Raw genomic sequence first — 26468 nt, 5'->3', positions numbered from 1 at the left:
GTTAATCAGTTAGTCACAGCTGGCAGCCATCCTGTTCTCCCCTTCCTTCTCCTGGCCTGCCAGAAATATGGGAATTAAACCTCCTGGACAGCATGGATGAGCAGCTTAGCCTGTTCTTGCAGCCACCCCCTTCCTCACGATGCCTGGCAAAGAGGAGAGCAGCCTTGCTGCTTCCCCTTTACCTTCTGCTGCAAATGTAGGATGAGCCGTGGGTACAAGAATGTGCCACCTTTGGTGGGGAGTTGTGCCGGACTGCTGCCCTGGGCTCTGAGCTCCTGTGAAAGGGCTCAGCTCCTGCTGCTGGGACTTGCAGATCCTCCTCACAGCCTCCTTCTCCCGCACATTCCCCTTCTTCCTGGGTCCAGATCATGGTGGTGTAGGAACAAGAGCAATATAAAGTAAAAATAAACCAGCTCTGTAGTCTCATCCAAGTGGTCCAGTAGTCCATAGTGCCTATGACCAAAACCCACAGAAGCATTTGCCAGCTGAGTTTGAAGGCTGGGCTGGTTATTGGGCTCCAGGTTGTACATTAAGGCTGAGCGAGGCAAGGCTTGACTCTGAGGTCCCTACACTCTCATATGGCTGTTGGTGCCCCCTGATATCTGACTGTGTGTCTTTTATCCATTTATTTGCCTTCTGAAAGCCTTATACAAATTCCTGTACAACCAGGGTTACCTGGTGAGGGTGTGTAAGCAGGGTAATCCCTAAGGAATGGCAGCCTTTTTCTGGAAATCCCTGTGATGATACCTGCTTGACACTTCAAGATGCCCTCTTTGATGCTTGGTCCCACTGCATGCACAAGCCTGATTGCAACCCAGCTAAGCTGAGACACCAGGGCAAGGTGCTGTCCATCCTCTGTTCCCTCCAGCTACTTCCAGGAGATAATTGTGACTTTAGGAGTGCTGCAGCTGCAGCTACAGCTGGGGGACTAACAATGAGGTTGTGGCTTAAACCCCTGCTTTTTGTTGGTAGTTGGGTGAATGTAGCTGTGTGAGACAAACAGGCTGGAATTTACTGTAGTAAGCATTTCCTTGTTTCAGCTACTGAGGCTGGGTCAGCCTGTGGAGTCTTATGGTATTCATGCACCAAGGCCTACCTCTCCTTCTCTTGGGACATCTTAAGCTCCCCTACCAAGTCCTGAGCAAGAGTCACATGTGTGCTGCATCATTTTAATGCTGCTGGTACGTTCATTTTCTGCCATGTTGCTGATTTTTCTTCTCTCTTACCTTCCTCTCCTCCTACAGCTGTTATGGCCTTTCTCTTTGACTTGAAAGACCTTGTTGACCTCATGTCCATCGGGACCCTCCTGGCTTACTCCTTGGTAGCAGCCTGTGTGTTGGTACTGAGGTAAGAATGTAGAAGCTTTGTCTCTTCTGGCACATAGAGAGAATTCCACACAGCAGTCAGATGCCCTCATGGTTTCTATGGGCACATCTCCAGTTGCAGGCATGTGGAGAGCTTGTTTCTTTAATTTCATGGGGGACTGTGTTAGTTGGATCTACAGGGAGGTCTTCTGAACTTGGTTAACCCTTGTTCTGTGCCAGTGGGGATACCATTTCAGGTTGTCCTCCTTTTGAAAGACGATTTGAGGTGTTTTAGTAGCAGGAAAAGAACTGAGCATGTGTTTGCAGAATCAGTGTGTCTTTTAGAAGTGCCGAGCTCCCACAGCTTCCCAAACCTAAGCTAAAAATCTTCGGTGCTTGGCACTTTACAGACAACAGCGCTTGATTAATGAAAAAAATGTCTGAAGATCATGTTACTGAAAAGTACCTTTGTGTGTTGAATGACTTACTCAGAATCAGATGGAGGCTTTCACAACCATTGCACTGAACTAAGAACAGTCTTGCAGCAGGTGAAGGCCCAGTGCTGTTCTGTGGTACCATTGCTTTGTGTTTGTGCTCTGCTCCCTGCCCCTTGAAAATTCTTGCCAATTTACCTTATCTGTCTTAAGTTTCTTGATTTCCCAGCCTACTCTTTTCCTCAGAACTAGAAATGGCTTTTTAATTTGTTTTTGCAAGCTCTTGTACCTATTGCATGACATTCTCCCATCATGGGTTGGCAGAGGTGACAGCCTGTTTTGTAGTGACCTTGGCAGCAGATTTGTCTGCCTCTTGACTGTTTAATGATGTAGCTGCTGAATTGTTTCCAAAGCTGTAAGATCCTGCCACTAGTTGCTTGCTGTGGCTGGGCCCAAGGATTTCACTGCATTTCACAAGTCTCAGTGTTTAACAAAGGCCTCTTTGTGAACACATCCCCACAGGAACAGTTTTAAGGTGACTTTCAAAGTTGCCCAGTCCTTTAGTCAGACTTGTGACTGAGTAACTTGACAAAAACCTTCTGTAACAGAGAGCTGAGGCTGGAAGAGTGTTTTTTATTTATGGTTCCACATGGTTGTGTGTCACAGCCCTGTTGAATGTACTGTCCACAGCAACAACCATTCTTGTTTCAGTTCTTCCTTCCTCATGTGGCAGCAGACAAGCTGGCAGGAGAGCCTGGGGTGGAGGGGTATGGGGCACCAGGAATGCTGCAGCAGGGTGTGATAGCTGCAGAGCTGTTAGCTCAGCCTCTGTGCCAAAATGCAAGAGCTGAACTGCCAGATATGACACAATTCTGGTTATGACCATCGGTCTGTCCCTCTGCTGTTTCCTTCTCCTGTCACCCAGTCATGTCTTGGTGACACGGATGGCAGGGCTCGTGAAAGGGAGCATTGTCTGCGTTAGAACGCTTACGTTACAACCACGCTGTGGGGGATAAGAGCTGGCTGTACTTGCTTACATCATGATGACATCATTCCTCAAATTTCCCCTTGAAGCAGAAGGGTATAGATGTGATATGGGCCTATTTTGGTGCTGTAATGGTCTGGCATGTAGCCATGACTATCTGTGTGGTCACTAATTTAAAAGCCAAACTAACAGGCTCTTTGTGTCATTTCCTTTTCCTAGGTACCAGCCAGAGCAGCCTAATTTGGCATACCAGATGGCAAGGTCGACAGAGGAGACAGATAACAACGAGTCTGTGAGCACCAGTGAGTCACAGACTGGGTTTCTGCCAGAGGAAGAGGAGAAGTTTTCCCTCAAAGCTGTACTGTGTTCCACAGACTCAGATCCTTCCAAAATCTCAGGGTTGGTGGTGAACGTCTCAACCTTCATCTTAGGTAAGTGCTGGGCAGTGTGTCTCTGGGGCATTGAGTCAGCTGGTAGGGCTTTGTACTCACTGTGGTGGGATAGCCCATCTCTTTGATGTGATTTTGATGAGCTTTTGTAATGGCCAGAATTAACTGAAGATTAAATTTCTGACTTAAAAAGAAATCCACAGATGGAGTGTGTGGGGGTGTATAGTGGGAAAGGCATATCTGTTATGGTTAGGGTTTTTGTCAGTTGCTGTTTTGTTTGTGAGCTTTCAGATTCTGCTTTGCTTCTTATGATTTGTTCTTGGGTTTTCCCTGTATCTAAAAACCAAAATAAATCAGTAACCTTTGGTGTCTGTTCACAGGTTTCCTTATTGTGGGTATCTGTATCCTGACTTCCTTTGAGCCAAACATTCTGATAAAAATTATACAGATTATTGCTGCCATCCTTGTTGTCATTATCATCTTCATTATACGGAAACAGCCTGAAAGCAAGACCAAACTCTCCTTTAAGGTGAATGTCCCGGGACATGTAGCTAGAAAAGAGGTGTCTGGGAGGGGGTTGGAGGAGGAAGTGCATGTGTTGTATCAGAAGGGGGACACTGGCCAAGTGGATGTGCATAGAATATAGGCATGATGTCAACTTTGCTATCCAGGAGAAGCTGGAAAGGCAGAAGCTGCTGCAGAGGTGTGGCTGGAAGGGAAGGGCAGGACCCTGCTTTTGAAAGCAGATGGTTTTAGGATAGGGAACAGACAGTCGCTGGAGGAAAGGACATGGTTGTGAAGGGCCACATCAGATAATGGATACAAAAGGAGAAAGAACTCAAGAAGTAAACTTATTTGCAAAGATCTAAGACTCTTAAGTGCACTTTCACGTCCTCCTTAGTCCTCATGGAGGCTAAGAGATGACCATTCTCTCTTAAACAGCCTTAAGTATGAGGAACTCTGTTTTCCTGCCCTCTCCAAGCACCCCATCCTTTCTATGTTAAGCAAACACTGGGATGGATTTTTTTCTCCTAGTGTAATCCTACTAAGTCATGCATTATCATATTGATTTCAGGTAGCTCTGCAATTTATTAATTTTGGATCATAATTCCATCCTCTAAGCTGCTTTCATTTTGATTGCTCTTCAATTAAAAATTTTCAGTAAATCCACAGATTTTAGTAACTTAATACAACCAGAGTTTTCCAAGGTTGTGTTTGCAGCTCATTTTGGGGCAATGGTTCCAAGGGTGGAAACAGAAATTCCAGGAGCAAAAAAGTTATGAACTCTCATCTAGACCTTATTTTCTGAACATGCTTCTGAGGAGGTCTGTTCACCTTTCACTCAGGATATTTCACCTCCTTTTTTTCCCCTCAGCCAGTACCCTCTCCAAGAAAAAAAAGAAAATTATACCTGTCACAGCTAAATCTGTAATCATAGAATCATTTTGGTTGGAAAAGACCTTTAAGATCATCAAGCCCAACCATTAGCCCAGGACTGCCAAATCCACCTCTAAACCATGTCCCTCAGTGCCACATCTACATGTCTTTTAGCACCTCCAGGTATGATGATTGCACCACTTCCCTGGGTAGCCTGTTGCAAGGCTTGACAATCTTGTTTCTTATCTCCTTGTTGTTCTGTGGGCATTTACAACCTGATGGTGATTTTTTTCCAAAGTCACTCTGGAAATCCAAGGCTGACCTGTTTGTTTCCCAGTTGTTTTATTGTATTTTTTAACAGGTAATTTTTCTCCCTTCTCTAAATCTTCAGAGACTTCACCAGTCTACCAAGAGTTGCTTATTTAATAGTTCAGAGATCACTTCTGCAATATCTGGGTACATAACTCACCCACCTAGGGAAATTTTATTTGTCTTTATTTGTCTCTACTGACTTAACAAAGCCAACTTTAGAAAAATATTCTTCTTCTCTTTTCCAATTTGTGTGCCTATCCCCTCTCTCTAATGATGTGAGCAGCTACTTTACATAAATTTTTTTTGGCAAAGCTTAAATCAGGAAAGGCCCACATTTATGCCTGTTTGTTTTTGTAGATCTCCTTTTTCCCTTAGGAGTGAAGTTCACTTTCCACTTAATTCCACCATATTCAGAAACTTTTCTAGTATTATTTGCCTTGTTTGATTTTATATTTGTAGTGCTATTTTCTGTATTCTTATTTTTGTATTTTGGCTTTGCTGTCTCATTCTTCCTTGATTCTCAGACCACTAAGGTATTCTTGGTACCGCTGTAGTCATCTCTTGCAGTATTTGCTGGTTTTCCTTGCTTTGGGATAATTTGCTCTCTGTTGCTTCATGCTTGGTACCTGATGGATGAAATTCCTCAGGTCCCTTCTCTGACATTCCCCTTACCTTCATCTCTTGGTCTTCAATAGGTGCTTGTCATGATCCAGTCCTTGGTTTTTACTATTCTCTCCTTTGCCCCACGAGTATTTAATATTGCCACTAAAATTTGCCTCTTACCTCCTTCTAGGCCACAGTACAAGCTTTTAAAATAGGTGAACAGCATCGTTCACATGCCCCTCCTGTGTTGGACTGATGTCCTTTTGGGTTCAACCTTGCCTTTTCTCACATCTGGCAGCTGAAGAATTGGTAACAGCCATCACTTCCCATTTACGAGGGCCGTGATGTTCGTTCCTGCTCATTAACCATGCTTGTAGATGTAACATATCCCTTGTTCTTTCTCAGGTACCTTTTTTGCCCTTTCTTCCTGTTGGGAGTATTTTTGTGAATGTTTACCTCATGATGCAGCTAGACACAGGCACGTGGATTCGGTTTACAATCTGGATGCTCCTAGGTGAGTTTAAGTGAAAAATGCTATGTTCAAGGTTATTAGATTCCGTTCACTATAAATTTATTATAGAATTCCAGGGAGGGGTTCTGCACTCTGGTCATCCTTGGGCAACCCTGGTAACTTGACTGAAGCCCTTTAGTCCGTGTGTAACAAGCTTTGTTTCAAATTCAAGAGTCTTGAAGCCTTTATGTGGACAAAACAACAACCCATGAACCATCTTATGGGTCTTGTTGCCAACAAGAAACCATAGAGCATTCCTTGTTGGCTGGCCTTGCCCTGCTGTCCAGGTGGTGGAGGCTTCTGGAGCTGAACAAGCTGAGCTGCATCTCAAGATGCTCCCAGCAGCCATGTACATAAGGCTGAATTTTCTGAAATGCTCAAAGCAGGATCCCATTTGGGGCTGGGATAGATTGACTTTTAAAGGTTGGTACCTGTGTTAATGGTTTTTTTCCCTAAAGAAGATAGTGGCTGTCTGGTAGAAGCTAACCCTGGGGATGGCTGGACTTAGACTGGTGTATCTTGTGTCAGTGGCTGTGAGTAGAGGTTTCTGTTTCTTTTCAGATCTAATAGTACCCTCTCCCTTGGCTTCCACAGGCTTTATCATCTACTTTACCTATGGAATATGGCACAGTGTGGAAGCCAGCTATGCAGCCTCAGCAGAAGCGGAGAGAAACACAGACACTGGCTCAGACAACTGTAAATGACTGTGTTTGGCTTACGGGCAACTGAAAGAATGGCTGCAGTGGAAGAAACTTTGTGGTGGGGATCCTGAACCAGATTACACCTGTAATCAGTTATGCAGAAATAAGGAAGCAGAATGCAGGCCTCCCCAGCTTGGTTACTGCAGCTTGCAGTTTGTTTAGCAGCACAGTTAAAAGGGACCACAAGATGAAAAGACACAACTCTGGCATATTCCCAGCAGCACTGGTAGCTCATCTGGGCGCTTCCCTCTCTCCCTCTCCGGTTTTGTTTTTTTTCCCAGTGTGTAGGAAGAGAAGCGCTTCTGTGTGCAATTGCTGCTATGAAACCAGGCCTCACAAATGTCCTTCTTTCAGTAGCCCTGGAATTACCTACCGACAGATATTCTACTCAATTTTACATGGAGCAGGTTTTGCAGTACTACTGTCAGGCATAGACCAGGATCCATCTGTCACCCTATGTGAGCTGTACCCTCTGTGTATGCACACACACAAAAAAAAGGTTCTCACTAATTACTAGATTTCCCCAGGTTAACAAAGCACCTGCAAGATTGGCATTCTTTAAAATATCAGGTCTTACCTTTTTTATTTTTATTTAACTGGGTTTTTTAGCTACGTGCTCACATGCTTTTAAGCATGTTACTGCTATGAAATGTTGGGAAGGTTTATGGTTGCTGATTGTCAGGTGAGCAATCGCTCAGCAACACACAGATAACACCAGCAGGTGTTTCTCCCGGCTGTACACTCCACAGAAGAGTTGCCAGCTTTAGTCAGGAAACCACGTGGTGCAAGTACTGCAAAGGCTTGAAAACAACGGGTGTCTCCAAAGAGCAGTCCTGCCTCTTTGCTGCAGAAATCACCAGTGGTGTGGCTGTAGTGGTAGGGGTGGCCAGCAGAACTGAGCTAGCTCTGACAGCAAGTGCAGCCCTATGTTCCTCCCCCTACATCAATCTTCTGTGCTGGCTGCCTGGCATTAGCAACTTTGGCTTGGCATTGGTGGGTGGAGCACATTCCTGCCCTGGGAGGGGAAGCACAGGAGACTTCCTCAGAGGCATGAAGTTCTGACATGAGCAATGCCTGGTGTCAGCCACCTGCCCAGGGGAGGCTGTGGGGGCGTGCAGGGACTTTTCAGTCCTGCCAAAGTGTGCAGCCCAGAAAACACCCTTAAGCTCTAGGGTCTGACTTGCTGAGGGGAGCTTTCCCTTTGGGGCTGGACATCCTCTCCAGAGCCTGCCTGTAGTGAAAGGTGGGAAATTTGGGGTTGAGACCAGGGTCTGTATTTGATTGGCAATGCCTTGGTTTTGGCTGTAAGATGATTTTGTTTTAATTCTCTCTAATAGCTTTCCCTAGCCAAATTAATCCACTACCCTAAAAAGGCTTATTAAAGCACCGTGAAGGTGAGCCATGCCCAAGTAATGCCACTGATCTAAATTTACACTTCAGCTTGTACTGAAAAACAGGTCATAGAATTGTGGAACAGTTTGGGTTGGAAAGGGACCTTTGAAGATCATCCGGTCCAGTTTACCTGACATCAGCAGGGACATCTTTAACTAGATCAGGTTGCTCAAAACTCTGTCCAACCTGCTCTCAAACACTTCTGGGTTGGAGCATCCCAGATTGATACTGCAGAAATCCCCTTTCCCGATGTGAGCAGATGCTTTCCTAGGTGTCCTTCATACTACTGCCTCTGAACACTGGAGAATCTTTAATTGGTTTGTCAGCATGGCCCTTGCTGATGAAGTGACAGGCTCTTGCATCTGTCCTTGAGTTGGAGAACTGAACAGACCCCTGCATGACTTGCCCAGGATCTCACCAGGCATCTGATGCAGCAGAAAAGGGAATGAGACCATCTCCTGGATTTCATGGCTGGATTGTGGATCATTTCTCATGTTTCCAAGAGACTTTATAGCCTTTCTGCCCATTGAATTGTTTTCGTCCTTTAATTCTAGTACATTGGGAGGCTTTTCTTGACAGGATTGCAATTTGAGGAAGTGAAGGCATTGTGTTTATTGCCTCCTAGGTTCACTTCAGGGTGTGTTGTGAGTGCAGTTTCCCCCACAGAATGAAGTTGGGAATCTGCTCCAGTCACTGAGTCTTGACCATCTGCCAAGGCTTTGCTCCTTGTGCATATACAAAGTCTTACTCAAGCAGGGAGAGATTAATATAGAAATTAAAAGCCACTAAGTCGAAGTCTATTTTGTTTCAACACACTCCACATCCTCCCAAAAGGCACTGAAAGTGTGGTGGGTGGGCAACAAGATGAAAACTCAGACAGGATCAAAGTTTTGTATTGTACTAAAAATATAAGGATGTTTTTCCTACCTGGCTACCAGCTTCTGTTCAGTGAAAACATGAAGCTTGTGTCCTTACCAAAGCTTCATCTACGCTGAGCAAGCCAAGGACCTAGTGAAAAATCTTTCAGGAGGACGTTGTCAGGCACATTCCCGAGGTGGGGTATGACCTGGTACCTTTTTAATCTTGTGGCAAAGCCTGAGCAGCTCTGTGGCTCTCAGCAGGAGGGCAGGGTGAAGGGGGCAGGGGATGGGGTGTTGAAACTGAGTGAACTGGAGCATTGGGGAGTTCAGGTGTTTGCTGATAAGCCTGAACCACTGGCAGAAGTGTTCCTCTTATCATGTTCTGCAGCATGACACTTTAATGGAAACATTGCAGACCACAATCACTGTTCTGGCAGCCCCAGTCATATTGGAAGCATCCTAGAAAATGAGTCCATGGAAACTCCTAGCATGTGAGGCACTGTCAGGTAAGGCAGCTGACCAGCCCTGCTGCCAGGAAGCTAATGAATAGCTTCTGTCTTTACCTTAATGGGGTAACCCTCTAATGGGCTTTTGCTTTGTTTCCCGTTCATCCCAGTTCCTGTGTGCACAGAAAACACGGCAGGACGTGCTGGTTTGTATCCGTCAGCCCACAGGTGCACTGGCACACGGATTTATTATCAGGAATATATTACACTTATCTGTACATCATAATTGAAATAATACAAACTCTTCCTGTAATCATTAGCCACATAAGAAACCGGACCACAGAACTCCTGCTGCATGGGAAACTGTACAGAGGCTCCTCAGAGTGTCCATGGGACACAACCACCATCAGTGCAGAGACAAAATACCTGATTTTGCACTTGATAGTTTTTCCTTTCCTCCCCCCACCTGCCACCACCACAAGCCTTTGCTGCTGTGCCTCAAGTGAGTCTGTGCCAGCAGTCACTGGAGGTGCAGTCCCAGTAGGGACCAATGGTACCTTCCCACAATAAAAGGAGTTTTCCATGCCCCACTCACTGCTGGCTCTCCTGGCATCCCATGGCTGATACCTGCTCCCAGTGCCCCTCTCTGGAACCCCTTGGGAGCAGCTGTAAGCTGGTTTTATTGCTGCTACACCCTGCTGCATTGAGTAAAGATTAACGAAATTTAACGGCTTCCTTAAAAACAGAGATGATGAAACTCTTTCTCTTTAACGCTGGCTACATTCCCTCTGCTGCCAAAGGCCATCCTATTTCCAAATGGGAAAATTCCCACCGTGGCCATGGCATTTGGGAAGTTTTCAGCCCTACAAAAGCAAATACTTCCCCTCCCCAGCTTGGCCCTGGGGATCTTCATTCCCTGGGAATGGCTGCCCCATTCAGGGGTTGCTGCCTTCCTCCCACTGTCTGAGTGACCTGAGCTTTTCTTTTGCACCTACTTTAGCATGCAGAGGCAAAGAAAGACGTGACAGAGGAAAAGTATAAAAAAGGAATAACCTTTTTTGGGGAAAAAAGTCTGTTTCTGGGCTTGCACCAGAAGGAGCCACTCTTCACACCCCCCCACAGGGACAGGTCGCTGGGTCCTTCTGGTTAGGCAGAACTTCCTACAGTTTTGCTAGTGATTGGGCAGGCCCCAGAGGGTGTGCCGAGGAAGAATCCAGTGAGAGGCAGGATTGGGAGGCAAAAATGAGATGGGAAAGTGATTTGCAATGATAACAAATGATGATGGAGCTGGGTTCAGTCACAGTTTTCCCATCATAAAAGCCCCACTCCCAATTCACTGCTGGAAGCATCTCTTGAATATGATTTTAAACCAACAAAGTGATAAAGAAAGCACCAGATAAAGGAGAAAGATTAATAAATTACAACATGTTCAGCCTGTCCTGGGCCAATAGTATGCTTAGGTGCATTTAATGTTTTGAGTAGCATCAAGATAACAACTATAGTTGTTTAATCTCAACCATTTTTACAAATTATAAAAAGGAGAATCCTAGGACCTACCAACAAGCCACTCTGACTAATCTGAAGGCCCTCTGCAATGGTGTGACTATGTTGGTGAGTGAGGGATGAGCATCTGATGTCATTTACCCAGACTCTGCAGGGCCTTTGACATGGTCCCACAGAGCATCCTAAACTGGGGAGATGCAGCTTTGATGGATGGAAGCTGGATATGGAATTGGCTGGATGGTTGCATCCGGAGCAGCTCAATGTCCAAACGGCCATCAGTGAGAAGTGGTGCCCCTCTGGGGTCCGTATTGGGACCAATATTTAAGATATTACTGTGTAATAGCTTAAATGACTCAGACAGTGGGATCAGGTGCATCCGCAGCAAGTCTGTGGATTGACACCAAGGTGAGTGGTTCAGTTGGTACATTGGAAGGAGGGAATGGCATCCAGTGGGATTTGGACAGGCTTGAGAGGCGGGGCCACGTGAACATCACGAGGTTGAATAAGACCAAGTGCAAGGTCCTGCACCTAGGCTGGGGCAACCGTTGGTATGAATACAGGCTGGGGGATAAAGAGATTGAAAACAGTCCTGCTGAGAAGGACTTGGGAGTACAGGTGGATGAGGGTCTGGACATGAACCAATAATTGGTGCTCAAAGCCCAGAAAGTCACTTGGTATCCTGGGCTGTATCCAAAGCATCGTGGCCAGCAGGGCAAGGGGGGGATTCTGCCCTTCTGCTCTGCTCTTGTGAGATCCAGCCTGGAGTGCTGCATCCAGCTCTAGGGATAAGAAGGACATAGACATCTTGGAGTGAGTCTAAGAGGAGTGCCACAAAGATCTTAGAGGGCTGGAGCACCTCTTCTATGGAGACAGGCTGAGACACTTGGAGTTGTTCAGCCTGGAGAAGAGAAGACTTAGGGGAGATCTTTTAGCAGCCTTCCAGAACAGAACCTCAAGGGGGCCTATAAGAAAAGTGGAGAGAGACTTTTTACCAGGGCCTGTAGTGATAGGACAAGGGACAACTGTTTTAAACTGGAAGAGGATAGGTTTAGATTGGACATAAGGAATAGAAGTTTTACAATGAGAGTGGTAGGAATAGGTTGCCCAGAGAAGTTGTGGATACCCCATTCCTAGAAGTGTTCTAGGCCAGGCTGGATGAAGCTCTGAGCAACCTGGTCTAGTGGAAAGTGTCCCTGCCCATGGCAGTGGGGGCTGGACTAGATAGTCTTGAAGTTCCCTTCTAACACAAATCACACTCTGAGTCTGTGATCTCACTGTCTCAGAATTCTATTGGTGGAATGAAAGATGACAATGCTGGAGGTGTTGCAAATAGCTGTGCAGTTAGCAAATATCAAAATGATTAAAGTCGTACTTGGCAAGAAGGGGCTTTGTGTGCATGTGCGTGCTAGGTATCTGTCTTTCGGGTTGCACTTGCTGGACACACTAAAATCTAGCAATGCATTTCAACAGCAGTAGCTGGTGTGGCATGATCTATTCTAACAAGATGCTCAATTTACTCAGTATCACAGTACCATGCAAAAGCTGCTACAAAAATAAATTTCTCTAAAAAGGAGAAAAAAAAATCATCTTTCTTTTTGACACTGTGGAACAGGCCACAGGTGCTTTGATGGTGGTTGAAGCTATATCTAAGCTGCAGTATGTGAATCCTGAGTATTTCCCAGGAAAGCTGAAGCACAGCTCCCACTCGAGCAGCATGGCAGGGCTGTCCAGTGCCACCCCTGTGGGTGCAGGGCTTGCTGGTGCCACCACACACCCAGGTGAGAAAGCCACTCTCCCTGCAGCAGTCCTGCACCTCAGGGATTTACTCCAGGTGCTGTCGCCCTGCTAACTTTGGCCCCAGTGCACAGAGCAGGCCTGCACGCAGGCTCTTTGCCCTAAGCTGGGTAGAAAAGCATTCCACAGATCTCTTTGTTTTTAAATTATGCTCAGGGATATTTTTATCTTGTTAGCCATGCCCATGAGGGCCCTGCAGACAGTCTGACCCCAACTACTCCTCGGCCTCACCATCCCCTCAGGTGGGAGGTCACCCCAAGCCTGGGTGAACATTTTTGCTTCTAGATGGGAAAGTTAAAGGTAGTTTAGCCACTCATTTCCGTGAATCTTCAAAGTGCTCTGTAACTCTGGGTAAGCTGTAGCAATGTGAAGTAATGCAGATATGTGGACGCAACGAAATTCTGACTTCATCTGCACCTATGAAGTTGGCTATGCTCTATTTGGCATTTGAGGTGGAAGGAAGCCAGAGCCCTAGCAGATGCCCAGTATCTCATCTTACTGTTGGAAACCTCTCATCCAGCAAAGGTCAAGGATAAGCAACTTATTTTCTCCCTCTTGTTTCTGGGGCTTGAAATAAAACAAAATGGACAGAAACCTACAGCCAGAGATTTTGATTGCATCCTAACCACGACAAGGTAAAACAAGATCTGACTAGGATTACTCTGAAATAAAGACACTAAAATTGAACCATGTCAACCAGTAACCTCTACCAAATTTGCTAAAACTCTCAGTTTTCTCATCTCTAGCCTATCTCCACTTACAATACCAATGCTAAGAGTTAAAAAGCAGTGGATGGTATGCATATCTTTTCTGGTGTTCAATGCAAAGGTGATGGTTTAGAAGGCAGTACTGTCTTAGAATTTCAAATTCGCTGGTGTTCATGTTACATAGAGTACCACTTGGTGGTCACTTGGAAGGCGCTTCTACTTCTGTGTAACTTTCTTCTAGGTTGGGTATAAATATTCCTGGGAGGCTAAACAGAAATGCATTTTGTGTAGATACAAGTCTTAGGCACGAGTTAGAAAACTGCTGACTGTAATGAAAATATATCAGCACTTAGTAGTATCCAATAATATAAAAAATGTAATTCAGAACGTCTGCAACTACATATATATGTGTGTGCGTCTATATATAGGTATAAAGGTACAATACATACATGTATATAAACACAGACACATATACAGAAATATTCACACAATTTGCAACTAACCTGAAATACTGCAGCAAAAGTTCATTCTGATGAACCATTAATAGAGCATTTCCCAACTTTTGGCTCTAACCATAGTTAAAATGTTCACACATCAAACTAAACCTTTTGCTATCCTAACTTTCTGCTGTTCTAGTTCTTGGCTATCTTTTTTGCTACCCTAATCAACATGTCAGAACCAAGAATTTCTGTGTGGGGACTGTAAGAGTACCCTGCCTAGTGTAAAGCTGTGCAGCTACTGAGCATGCTTGCAGCCATGAACGCTGGGCGCCTGTTGATGGTAGTACTTCCTTGGATGGTAACAATTTGCAGACTGGAAATGCATAACAGGCAGGGAACCCTTGGCACACAGCTGCCTGTTCATCGCCTCAAGGTTCTGACTTTTGCTGGAGAGGAGTTCCCTGATGAGCAGCGATAAAAAGGAGTGGATGGTGCGGGCGGGAGCTTGACAGGGCTCACGGCGTCTCCCTCCTGCAGCTTCCAGAGCAGCTCCTCGTTAGTCCTGCTGAGCTTCTTCTTCTCCTCCACTTCTTTCTCAACGTATTCTTGAAGATTGGCATTCTCCTCTGACAGTTGCCTGGAGAGAGAAGCAAGACAACCTATAAGGCACTCCAGAGCAAAGATGGTGGCATTCGTGCAGCCACCCCTGCCCCTAGGGCTGAGCTGCCAAAGCTGTGGCACAGCTGGCCCCAGATCTCTTCACTGCTGGGTGAGAAAGTCATCTCTACAAGCCATAGCTTCCCCCCAGTGTCTGATTCTGCTTCCAGATGCACCTGTGGTGCATCTGGAAGCAGAATCAGCCTTTCTCCCTCTCCTTGGAGTGTCAGACTACAAAGAGGGTTGGCACCAGTTGCATCTATGATTTTTTCAACTTGCTGCTACAGTATGCAAAGGAAAAGCAGTCTGGACTTTCCATGCTCTGAATTTCAGCTGACGTCCTGATGCAGGACACAGCTCAGCTTCAAGGCTTTAACTCTACTCTGTAAAAGGTCATGGGTTCTTCTCCAGTTCTGTCCTCCTTGGTAGCAAAATAGTCTCTATTCCTGACTGCAACACTAGAGAAACTTCACCAGTAATGACCAGGGAGGTGTTCTCCCCAGAATGCCCAGTAGCTTCATGGGGTTTTTGGAGCTGAGGTGTGGAAACCTCCTATGGGCACCACAGCCTTAGTGAGTCTGCACTCATCAGCCAGGTGACTGGTTTTGAAACAAATGGGGCAGGGCAAGTAGACTGGGGGACCTGATTGAGATGTGTTTTGGGCATGTGCTGACAACACCCATGTCCCAAAAGATGCATGCAGGAGCACCAGGCTTCTGCAGCCCCACTACGCTTGGGCAAGAGCCAGCTCCTCGTGTAATCAACCCACAGCAGCTCTGGGCAGGCACCTAACCTGATTTACTGGCAATTTAGGGTTTTATAGGAATGAACAGGGAGGAACCCAAGCTTCCCCTAGGTGTTTTCAGTGTTCAGCAGCAGCTGGGTGTGGATTTTGGATGCATACAAAAAGTTCTGTACAACTGCTTTTCCGGGTGTAGCCTGAAGGCATCAGCAGATGTCATGGACTGCTGGTCTACTCACCAGAAGTCTATGAGAGGGTGGGGTTGGCACTTCTGATTCTGTCTAAAAGACATTTTTTAAGAATTTTTGCTTTTTTAGCCTCAATTCCTACAGAAATGTAGCTCAGGTAATCAAGAATACATCTCTTTCTTCTCCCCGTCCCCGAAAGTTCTGAACTGTGAAGCGAGCAGTGGCTAGCAGAGTCACCTTGATCTCTTGGTGTTGGAAACTATCATTCTTCAGACAGCCCCAGTCCAAAGGACCAAAAAAATGATGGTTGATTTGGAGGGAGGATCTGAAGTGCTGGGAGATCAGATCATTTATTCAAGTTCTTGGGGAAGGCCCAGCAGGGGCTCTGTGGAGCTCTCGCATCCAAAACTGGGTCATGATCTACCTGAAAGGCTCTTGTCCTTCCCTTTGTACCTGCCCTTGTCCTTAATTGGAAATATCTCTGTGGTGCACCCCTCACACCCCAGTGCCTCTAGGACCCCCTCCTGACGTGCTGCAGAGGCTGGCTTTGCTGTTTCCCCCCCCTCCTCTCACTGCTGCTGGGCTGCCACGGCTGCTTGGGCACCCAGACTGCAGAAACAGCTCAAATCCGGGGCAGCTCCCTGAGCTCATTCACACTGTGCTTCCCAGGCAGTGCCAGTACAGCAGAAATCAGCAGTCAGGGTGCTTAGTGCAGCTGGAAAAATGCATGCTTTAATAACTCTAAAGCCTTGGCTGTCCCTGTAGCTGCCCCACAGCTGTCCCCAAAGAGTTACTTGTTGAAAATTATTCTCCTTGAAGTTGAGTTCCCAGGCTGAATTCAGAATTTCTCCTGAAAGGTGTTTTTGAAAGCAGTACCTATGCAGTTGCAGGCAACAAGCAACGTGCTGCAGCTGGATGCCAGCAGCGAGTGGAGGGAGGGTGCTGTTCACCCAGCCAGAGACAGGGAGCTGCAATGCAGAGGTGCCAAGCGCTGGAGCAGGCACCCTGGCTGCTGTCAGGCGTGGAGAGACACTGCCACTTCCAGGCCACAATTCATCCAGCCCAAAAGCAGGCATCTCAAACTGGTCTGGGGAACCAGAAATAAAAATACCCCGTTTTCCTCCCCTGCACAGAAATGCTGTAGACACGCACCTCAGACAGTGAGACGTGTACTACAGATATTTACAATCAGGTGGGAGAAAACATAATTCTGACCCCAATCTGAATGTTAGAATATCTGCATGCTGGAGACAATTTCAAAAGGCTGAGTCATTAAGAAATGAGGCATGAGAAAGACAAAAGCTAAAATCAGAGAGGAGACACTGACAGTTTAAAAAATCAGTTAAAAATTAAATTTTTAGCCAGTGGCATCATTTCTGGATGCCATGACAGCTAGGTAGCTGCCGTGCTGGGACAATACCAGCTCTAGGGCCTCTCTCTGGCACCCCTTTTCCCTGCTGGGGTCTCCAGCCTTACAGCATGATATCAACTGTCTGGGACAGGGACTATCCTACCCTGCTCTTCATATATCACCTAACAAGGAGCCTTGTCACCCTTGTCCCATTGTGACAAGGCTGCAAAAAGGCAGTGTTGATGAAAAAACCTGCCAAAGGTTAATCCTGCCTGGGTGACAATGACATCCTTAGGATGTCTTTCCCAGTATTTTTCCATTTTGCATCCTCATTACCCACTGACTAACAGGTCTCAGGGCACTGATACTGAAATCAGAACCACTGGCAAGCTTGTTCTCAGCAGCATGTCAAAATCATGGAAATACACAGACAGATACATGGCCTTCCTTATGTTAAAGGAAGCAAACCCCAATATAAAAATATTTTTTTAATAAGCAGAGCAGAACACAAATACATTTTCAGGGGAAAATAAGGTTTTCCCCTTCTGAAATAAGTGTTAGCCTTGGACAGTTAAGATCTGGGGCCTCCTTTCAAGCTCAGACAGATTGCAAATACCAGCACAAACCTTGTTATGACAGTATTTTGCTCAATCCTGGCTCTGAGTTCTTCATTCTGCTGTTGCAGCATGGTGATTTTTTCTTCCAGTTTTAAATTTTTTTCGACCTGCAGCAAAAGAAGGTTTGTTAGGTCCGAAGAACACTCAGCACCTGATGCAAGATAATTTGTTCTGTATTAATCTGTGGAGCAACTTCTAAAATTTGAGGATAGGTGGAGGTGGTTTTCTTGACTGCAGCTGAGACTTAGAGATCTGAGTCACACCACCAATCATACTGGTGGAGCACCTGGGGCCATCAGCAGAGCATTGAGCAGGGACAGAGCTGAACCCTTACTTATAACTGAGGATGAGGAAGAGGGTTTTAGTTTTGTTCAATGCAAATGGATGTTTTCCTCAGTGGTGCCCCACAGCTTTTGTCCCCCAAGGAGCCAGAGTTACCAGACGTTGGAGAAAGTGCTGGTGACACTTGAGGAGCACCCAGCATGGGAAGTTGCCCAGCACTGTGGTATGAGTGGTCAGCCTAGTGATGAAGGAGGAGGGCAAGATGGGATGATGTACATCTTCCAGACATTGCAGTCTGACATCCAGCCTCCAGGATTACAATTCCTCAGTTATGGAGAGGAAAGAGTCACCCACCAGCAGCCTTAGAGTGCTGCTGCATTCTCATGAGGTGGGCTGGCCTCTGAAGACTCTTCTCACTGCTGCTGACAATGTCAGCTTAAATGACAGGCTTGAACCAGACGTTTAACTGTAAGCTGTAATTAATTGAAATTAATCCTTTCCAAGCACAGGTAGCTTTTATTCAGCACAGTTCAAGGGCAGAGTTTGAGGACATCAGTAGCAGTGTATTAGTAAGATGTTTACAGGTATGTTCCACAGCCTCAGGTACCCTGTTTTCCCCAAGCTTTGAAATTTGACATACTTTATCACCTTAGTCCAGCTGAAAATCTTGCTGAATTCGACACTTTTGAAAGAAAACAAGATAGCACAAGGTAACCTTATCTCTGTGGGAGCTTGGTTATTGAATTTCCCAACCTTTCATAAAGATCCAAAATATTGTGCACTGGGAATAGCAATAACTCACGCTTAATGGTGGAGACATCAGTTTTAGGTTGTGTTTTCTGGTCTTTGCAGGTAATTGTAAAGGATACTCCTGATTCTCAGATATTCTGGTCTGTCCCAGTATATTTTGTTAGAAGAGCACATGGATTCTGTCCCTGTTTTGAAATGCTCTGAGAGAGGAGTCACCATCATGGGCTCCTTCTCTGCTTCTTCAATAGTTTTCACAAGTAGTAGCTATGCCCCCTGCATTTCCAGCCTCCCTTTCAGCTGCCAAGGAGCCAAGGCTGACCCTGTGCTTGAAATGCCCTCTTGCTCCCTTGAGAGGCTCCAGAGCATTTGGAGATGTCCTGTAGGTGCTCTGGCACTTCCAAAGGTGTATCTTGAAATGGAAAGCAGTTGTGCCTTTGGGCCACAGCAGACCCAGTGTTTTACTGGGATAAAGGCAGGAACAGGACTGTGCACTCTTCTGCAGTTAATGAGCAAAAGCAGCTAAAGAACCAGGAATTACAGAGGCTGTTGTTTGGGGTTTTTTCCCCCCCCAGTGTTTCCAAATCCTGGCTTAGCTCCAAGAGTAGCACGTTGGAAGGAGCAGAGATAATAAGCCTCAGTTGCAAAGAGGCACTTTTCTCTGCATCCACTTACTAAAGCATCTGTTCAGCAAAATAATCACCAGAGTTCTCAAATTTCCCTGTAAATGGAAACAAATCTTGCTGAATGCTGTGCTGAACCAGCTGCCACAGCTCCCAGCTGAGGTATTGCCTCATCCTGTCACCACACTGTATTTTACTGTCACTGCAGGTTATGCTCTCCAAAATGAATCCCCTTTCCCACAAAAAATGTAATTGATGGTGAACTGGGGAGTTCTTCATTAGGGAATCCCACAAGCAAAGGAGGAGAAAACAGCAGAGCCTGCAGAAAAGCATTACTGGAGGGCTGGAGAGACTTCTTCTAGACTAAGCATTGCTAGGGACTGCTTGCTGAGTATTGCTAATCCCCACACGGCTCCCTAAATGCCTGCAGGAGCAGCAGCAAGACACACCATGGCTCAATCTTCCCCCATGTGCCCTCTCCTCTCCAGCCCTGATTCCTGCAGGGGCATATGGTGCAGGCTGGTGTACCCTGCCACAAATTTCCCTTTCCCCTGTTCTTCCTCCACCACTCACCTCGCTGTCTAACCCAACATGCTGAGCAGGTACTGTGTGAAGAAGCAATCCAGATTGATGGATGTGAACCTCTTTGACTGTGTCTTGCTCCAACCTCACTGGGTACTCACCTCTCTTAAATTCATCTCCTGTAACCAAACTTCTCCTTTATTACCTCTGTGATGTCTCCTCTGGAGGAAAAGTGACAACTCACCTGTTTTTCTAGCTCCATAATCATCTTCTCCTGCTGGTGAATCTGGAGGTTCTTCATTTCCAGAACATGTTTTAAGCTCTTCAAATCTTTTTCTAAGTGTAGATACGGAGCTCGCACAATCTAGGAAATATATCAGGGATTTGGATATGTCAGCCATACATACATCTTCAGCCATAAGACAGAGATTCCTCCATCTAACCCTGTGGTTTAGGAGAATCAGTGGTGTGAAAACTACCTGGACCTGGACCCCTACAGCCCATTTGACCCCTGATATTGTCTCCCCTTTGACTATGATTCGTGACTCTTCCTCAGAGCTCAATATTCAGGGTCTCAGCTGGGACCTGCCCCCTGTCCCTGGAGTGAGGATCCAATTGTTCTTCATTGAATCAGGTGATGTGAAATACTTAGAAACATGTATCTTGATGCCTGTATAGTTAGCAGTTATCTACCTTTAGCTGTTCCTCAGTGTTTTTCTTCAGAGCCTCTTCAAACCGGTCTGCTTTGGCCTTAAGAGATTGATTCTGGAAGGTGAGGGTGTCTATCTGGTCCTGGGGGGGAAACACACAGATTAACACATCAGCTGTGTTAGCAGCCCACTCACATTCATATGGGTCAGTCTGCACTGCCAAACCAGGCAGTGGTTTATCAGGGAAGCTAAATAAGGCTTAGACACCCCTGTAAGGTGGTATTTTTTATGCCAGGCTCCTTGAACATAGAATGGGTATTTGAGAAGTCTCAGGGAATCACAAAATCCCTGTAACACCTGTGGCTGGTGCTAAATCACCCCATCACCTTGTGCTGGATGAGAACAGACATGTCCTTCCTTGGAAGAGCTGGCATTTATATCACATGCGTTTGTGTGGTCCTTGGAGTCCAAATGAGGCAGGAGATACCTGTTTCCTTCCCCTTTCTAAGCTTCTAACATGGTAACAAGCAATGCTGAGTTAGTGGTGTGGAATTTAAATGATCATCATTTCATCTCAGAGCTATACATGGGAACAACATGTTATTTTAAGCAATCATATTTCTGTTACCATCAAAGGCATTTCTGCCTATACAACACCTGTAAAATCCACAGTTGCTGTGAAGATGGTATTTTTATCTTTCACAGTTGTGATTTCTTGTCTGGAACATTACATCAGCCCTTATTGCAAAACTGCTGACACGCCTCGAGCTGTCGCAGCAGTGCAACAATGTGTGCTAGTCAGGGCCTTTAAAATTGCAATTCATCTCTGCCTGTGAAATCAAACTGGGCTTGCACTAATTGCTCTGGCATCTCTACTAGTTCACACATTTCCAACCTTAGCTTGTGTCTCTCTTGTGAACCAGCCCAGGGGGAGGAAAAATCCCGAGGGTTGGCTGCTCTATCCCAGTTTGGACAGGCAGAGCACAGGAGGTACCAGAGCTGGAAGGAGGCAAGAGCCTGGTGTGCTGGCAGTGTATCCAGGGCTGCTCCTCTGCACCAGCACAGGGTGGGAAACAAAGAAACTGCTAACCTGGAGTGACAGACGCAGCTTTTCAAAAGTCTCCTCCAGTTGTGCCTTTTCCAGTTTGTGAGCAGTATTCAGTTCTGGAGAGGTGACACAGACATGAATTACTGAGTGAAGTCCAGCAAACCGGGGTCTGAGAGCACGCATGTCATGAGCCAAGTGCAATTTGGGATGCAGTTTTAGGACATGGATATGGAAAAGGAAAACTGGTAGCAATATGTTCTGTGACCTTAGGTAAATTGTTCTGAAAATCAGAGTTTCCTGATCTTTCACTGTTTGCAGACACCTCTGTTTCTATGTGGCCAGATTCTGACTTTTGAGATCGGCTCAGAATTCTCAGCTCCCAGGCGCTCTGATCTGAAAAGGGTCAGTCTGACAGTGGGCCATTTGCCAGTTCAGAGTGAGAATCCACAGATCAAAGGATTTAAAATTGGACACATTTAAAACTTGGGTTGCAATTTCTTTGGGGGGATAGAGAGGAGGGCCACCACCTGAGATGCAAAAATACAAATGGCAGTGCTTCTCCCCAAGCTGTGGTAGATAAGCTAAGAGGTTTATTCCAGCAGGGAGACATAGAAGACAAAAAACTCGATTAAAGGTTTTTCTGCTAGAATAACTCACCCTGGGTGTACTAATAACCAAAAGTGTAACAAACAAAGTGAAATAAAGTTTAATCTCTAAAGCAATGGCATCCAATCATCATTCAGTGCAGTAGTAGCAGCTGTCTTTTTAGTATATGGACACTGTGTTTTTTGTGTTTTCCCTGCCAAGGCCATGGGTTCTGCCCCCTAAGCCCTGCTCAGCAGCCACAGTCGCAGCAGCGATGTGTGACACACCGCTCCAGTGGCTGCAGTGCCTTTTCCAGGCACAGGAGGGCATTTCACACCCGCACCAGGAGCAGGGAGCACAAACTTCGGCCGCCGGACCCTTGATGAACCGCAACTGAATTTTATCATCAGAAAATACTGAAAAGCCAGAGAGATAAGAATATCCTCAAGCAAGAATCAGCTCTTTGCTTATTTATTTTCAAAATCGCATTTTTTAATTTGCAAATGCTATGCTAGACAGCTTGTCTGCCCATGAGAGAGGAGAATAGACTGTTCTCAGTTCATGTTATGCTCTGGACCGTGTCTCTAATTGACACAATGCAGAGCTAAGCAATATGGCTTGGTCTGGGAAGCATGGGAAAACCTACTAGAGATATTTAAAATATAGGAAAAAATAGGGAGATTGTGCAGATTACTGTTAAATGTCAGCCAAAGCATGCACAAAGGCAAATGTTTCGACACTGAACTGGTAGGGAGAGAAGAGCTCTGTCTGCAGCATCAATCCTGTGGCCAAACTAACACAAAATAAAGGTAACAGTGCTGAGGTGCAGATTCGCACCAGTGAGAGGCTTTGGTCTACTCAGCATGGCCAGAAGTTTGCTACTGGAAATAATTAGTTTTGTTTTTAGAAACACCTGTGGGTATTTAAGCACCTAAATTCAGAGCTATCCCAAGAGCTCTATCCTCATGAGCATCTGTGGATTAGGCTCTTGAAAAAGCATGTGTGAGAAGTGATGTGGAATTTGGATTCTGTTTTCAGCAACACATAAAGAAAGCCTTATCTTTGACCCAGAGATCCCCCTCAGATAATCCCAGGTCAAAGTTAGATGCTGTAGACTGCAGACATCTCTCCCTCTGCCCTAGCATGAATATGAATCTGGTGGTCCACCCTTCATGAAAGCACTGGACCAATACAAATTTTCTGTCTAATCTGCTCTGGAGGAAGAAGCACAGTGTCACTACAGCATTAATTTCTGCTCTGGCACAGCTATGCAGCTGTTGGGCTGTCTGTGGCTTACCTTGAATCTTGCAGTCATTCTCATCCTGCAGTACTGTAATGGCCACTATGTGGTTGTTCTCCAGCTGTGACATTGCAGCTTCATGTACAGCTGTGAGATCTTCCACCTGTTCCAGCAGCAGTGAGCACAGACATGGACACATGGTTAGACAGGCTGTGGCACACTGACAAGCCACAGCTGGAGAGCTCCAGTGAGCTGGAGACAGCAAAGGGATCTACTGAATGTGACACTTGCAGCACCTGAGCCAGTTTTGCCATGCTGATGCCTTAAGTGGTAGCATGTAGTCACTGCTGTGGTATTTTTGTTCTTTTAACTTGATGGTGATGAAGAGGTACATGAGAAAGCAAAAGGTCAAAAAGCCCTTAGGTGGAGATGCTGTTTATTAAGTGTTCAGAAGTCTTGACATTCCTTTTCTCTAAATTATAACAATGGCCACACAGCCCACAGCCATCATGGGAGTGAGGAGTGCAGCTGGAAGAGGGCTGTGTTCCAGAGCACCCTTTGGGTTTGGGACTCCTTCAGTACACGGTTTGTTACTAGACTTGGCTAAGGGCAAAGTGAGATCCCTAATGAAGGTTTTTTGATATGAATCATCAAAGGAGCTACATTATGAAATCCTGATGAAGATTGAGTCAGTGGTCCCAGAGCACTTTCTGAATGCAATGCATCAACTTGATTTTCTGGGATTTGTAACCACAGTGATTTTATTCCCTACATTTAACACCATATTATCTATGATATCTGGCAAGGCAGAGAATCAAACTATTTTATATTTACAGTGAAACAGCTGTTCTGTTCATGGCTAAGTGACTTGACTCTAAACAGCTTTATTTGCTCACAGTTATGTAAATAATGTTAGAAGTTTACTTCATCTGAGTTTGCCTTGACTGGAATAAATGTTATTTCACTGCTTTTAGTTGTCAGACATTGTATTAGGTAACTACCAGAAGCCAAATTTCCAACCATATTGGAGAAAACATGCTCTTAGAATGAAAGCTGGGCATTTGACATGGAATTTTAAATTATCCAAACTAATTTTCATAATGATGTGGGAGATAACTCAGTGGTGAAAAACTGTTTGCAAAATAATGGGGACTCAGCCTGCTGATGTATTGCATGACAGAGCTGAGAAGGGTGGGGGGCAGATGACTCAAAGGGCTACTAATGTGGTAAGCACTGTCACCTGGCTTTTCCCAGAGCACAGTGTCCTTGGATATGATGTCTGCAAGCTGAAACCTCGAGAGCACTGCCATGTTCTTTACCTCGCCCTTGCTGAAGCCTTTACTTGTACTCTAATTGCTTCTCAGCTGAGCAGCACCTCCTAGGAGTGATTATCCTCAATGCCCACACCCTCAGAAGGTGAAGGGGTCTCCTCTTGCTGCCACCGTCCTTGACAAGTTATTTATCTATAAAGCCAATTGAATATGTCCCAAATTATCTGTAGGGATTTTTCTGCCTTCTGTGCGTTTCATATCCCCATCCCAAATGGCTCTCTTTAATCTTCCAGAGTGATGTCCTGTCTGCAGTTTTCCATGGCAGAGAGTCAACTTGGCACTGGGAAGCAGCTCTCTTGGATGCTAATAACTTACCCTGTAAGCTTGATCACCTCACTTAACACAAGTCATATTTATTTCTGGCTATGGAAAGTACCTCAGGTGGGATTTTTAAGGCTCAATAAAGTAAAATCAAGAGGAGCTCTAGAGGGAGAAGTTCAGTAAGCTGCTGGGCAAAACAGCTTGAGCTGAGCACCTCAAGTGAGAAACACTGGCAAGAGGGATCACAGCCTTAACTTTGCAATTCTGCCTTCAGCTGCAAGGAGTTGTGAGAATGCACTGGCACACAAGATCATTTTGTGAGGAGTTTTGCTCTCATGCTCTGCTACCTCCTCAGAGAGAGCTGAACCTCCAAAACCTGACCAGAAAATGTGTCTCCAAACAAATAACAGCTATCTTGTAGTGAACTAAGTGGTGGCTGAAGCAACACAGCATGGAAGGTTAAGCTGTGGCTGGAAACCATGCAAGTGGGATGAGTATCTTCCAAATTAGATTTATGGATACAGAAACACATGCAGATCCATGGTCAGAAGGATTTTGCTATTGTTATTGCCTTCAAGAATGCAAATTCAAATCCCCCTCATGCAGACGGGCAGCTCAAGCACAAGGCTTTTCTCAGGTGCAATGCAAGAGCTCCATTTCCTTGGCCAAGAAAGGCTGGTGAGCAGCTTTCCAGCAAGGCCTGTCAGCCTCCACTGACCCAAGAGTGCTCAACACAGGCTGGGTGCACAGCAGAGCAGGAATTCAAAGGGAAAACCTGCTAAGACTCATCATGCTAACTGAACTATGAATTGAAAACGTGGGCTAAAGCTCTGAGATACAAGAGTCACAGAAGCATTTTGAAAGCAATGGAGAGGAATGTTTGTGTTATTTTCAGCAATCAGGGAACACAGAGCTCAGGAGCAAACCAAGAACTATTTGCCCCACAGAGGGAAGGACATGTTTCCACTGCTCCTCTGTGAGGATGAATAGAGTTACAACAGATGAAAATATGAGAAAAATAAGCATACTTCTAGTCAAGTCCTACAATGACTTTGAACAGCTTTCTTGCACTGATCAGCTTGAGAGGAGAAGAATCAACATCTGTTCTTGTGGGCCTGAGAGCTCACAGAAACACTTCAAAGAGCAGCAGAGCTAAGCTATAAGCTATTTCAGCAAAAAATGAACAAATTCCTTCACAAATGCTGATGTCAGGTGATCCAGGAGAGGTAAGCCTTTGCAGCTAGAGCCAAATTCTTCTCCCAGGAAGACTGACACACTGACACAGTGAAAAGAAAAAATTGTCAAGGCTTTTGGGAACACGGCCCCTCCTTCATATCAGAAAGAAAAGCAGAGATTTTGAAGGGCATTGCAAGGAAACCAACTTGCATAAACTGAAATGAGAACCAAAAGACATGGCTCAGCATAGGTTCTAACCATTTACAGAGAAATATTTTTAGAAATCTGATTTAGAACATAAAGACCTATTTGATAGCACCTTCTAGTACATCTTTAGAAATCAGTTCACGAACAGAAATAGGTAGTTTGTCCAGGACAAACCAGCCCAGTTGCATTGAGTTATAGTGTTTGCTCTGACAAAACCAGACAAAAGCAGCTGCTTGTGAGAATACTCCTGTCTACACACAGAAAGCAAAGCAAGGAGAAACACTTGGGATGTACAGTCCAAGAGATTAGGCTGTGGTGGGGCAGCAATCAGGGGACCTGGAGCACATCATGTGCTTGATGTTTAGGCAGCATGTGTTGCATGGTTGCTATCACTTCACTGTGCTGCCCTTTAACTAGCAAATAACAATGGGCTGGCTCTGCTGGCCTTACCTGTGTGCAACAGATTCTTATAACCCTTGGTTT

The 26468-nt window shown here is 45.5% G+C and overlaps 2 protein-coding genes across 7 annotated transcripts in view; one reads left to right on the top strand and one right to left on the bottom strand.

Annotated features, from left to right (window-relative positions):
* SLC7A1 (solute carrier family 7 member 1) overlaps positions 1-8793 on the top strand; it is a 37717-nt gene extending 28924 nt beyond the window's left edge. For 2 of the 4 annotated variants that reach the window (XM_059838813.1, XM_059838812.1), the window contains exons 8-12: positions 1245-1347; positions 2943-3154; positions 3493-3641; positions 5810-5918; positions 6510-8793. In XM_059838813.1, coding sequence (XP_059694796.1) covers positions 1245-1347; positions 2943-3154; positions 3493-3641; positions 5810-5918; positions 6510-6619 — 683 coding nt within the window. In that variant the 3' untranslated portion in view covers positions 6620-8793. Of the gene's footprint in view, positions 1-1244; positions 1348-2942; positions 3155-3492; positions 3642-4487; positions 5714-5809; positions 5919-6509 lie in introns of those variants that run through there. The other 2 variants (XR_009485359.1, XR_009485358.1) reach the window with 2 other exon arrangements.
* A 453-nt stretch (positions 8794-9246) lies between these two features.
* Positions 9247-26468, bottom strand: part of MTUS2 (microtubule associated scaffold protein 2) — a 265802-nt gene continuing 248580 nt past the window's right edge. For all 3 annotated transcript variants that reach the window (XM_059838810.1, XM_059838809.1, XM_059838811.1), the window contains 6 exons: positions 23068-23173; positions 21228-21301; positions 20181-20279; positions 19732-19851; positions 17323-17420; positions 9247-14395 (listed from right to left, as the gene is read on the bottom strand). In XM_059838810.1, the coding sequence (XP_059694793.1) occupies positions 14179-14395; positions 17323-17420; positions 19732-19851; positions 20181-20279; positions 21228-21301; positions 23068-23173 (714 nt within the window). In that variant the 3' untranslated portion in view covers positions 9247-14178. The remainder of the gene's footprint in view (positions 14396-17322; positions 17421-19731; positions 19852-20180; positions 20280-21227; positions 21302-23067; positions 23174-26468) is intronic.

The sequence above is a fragment of the Haemorhous mexicanus genome, chromosome 2, assembly GCF_027477595.1.
Source record: "Haemorhous mexicanus isolate bHaeMex1 chromosome 2, bHaeMex1.pri, whole genome shotgun sequence".
Classification (NCBI taxonomy): Eukaryota; Metazoa; Chordata; class Aves; order Passeriformes; family Fringillidae; genus Haemorhous; species Haemorhous mexicanus.
This window is presented reverse-complemented; position numbering and strand designations above follow the sequence as displayed.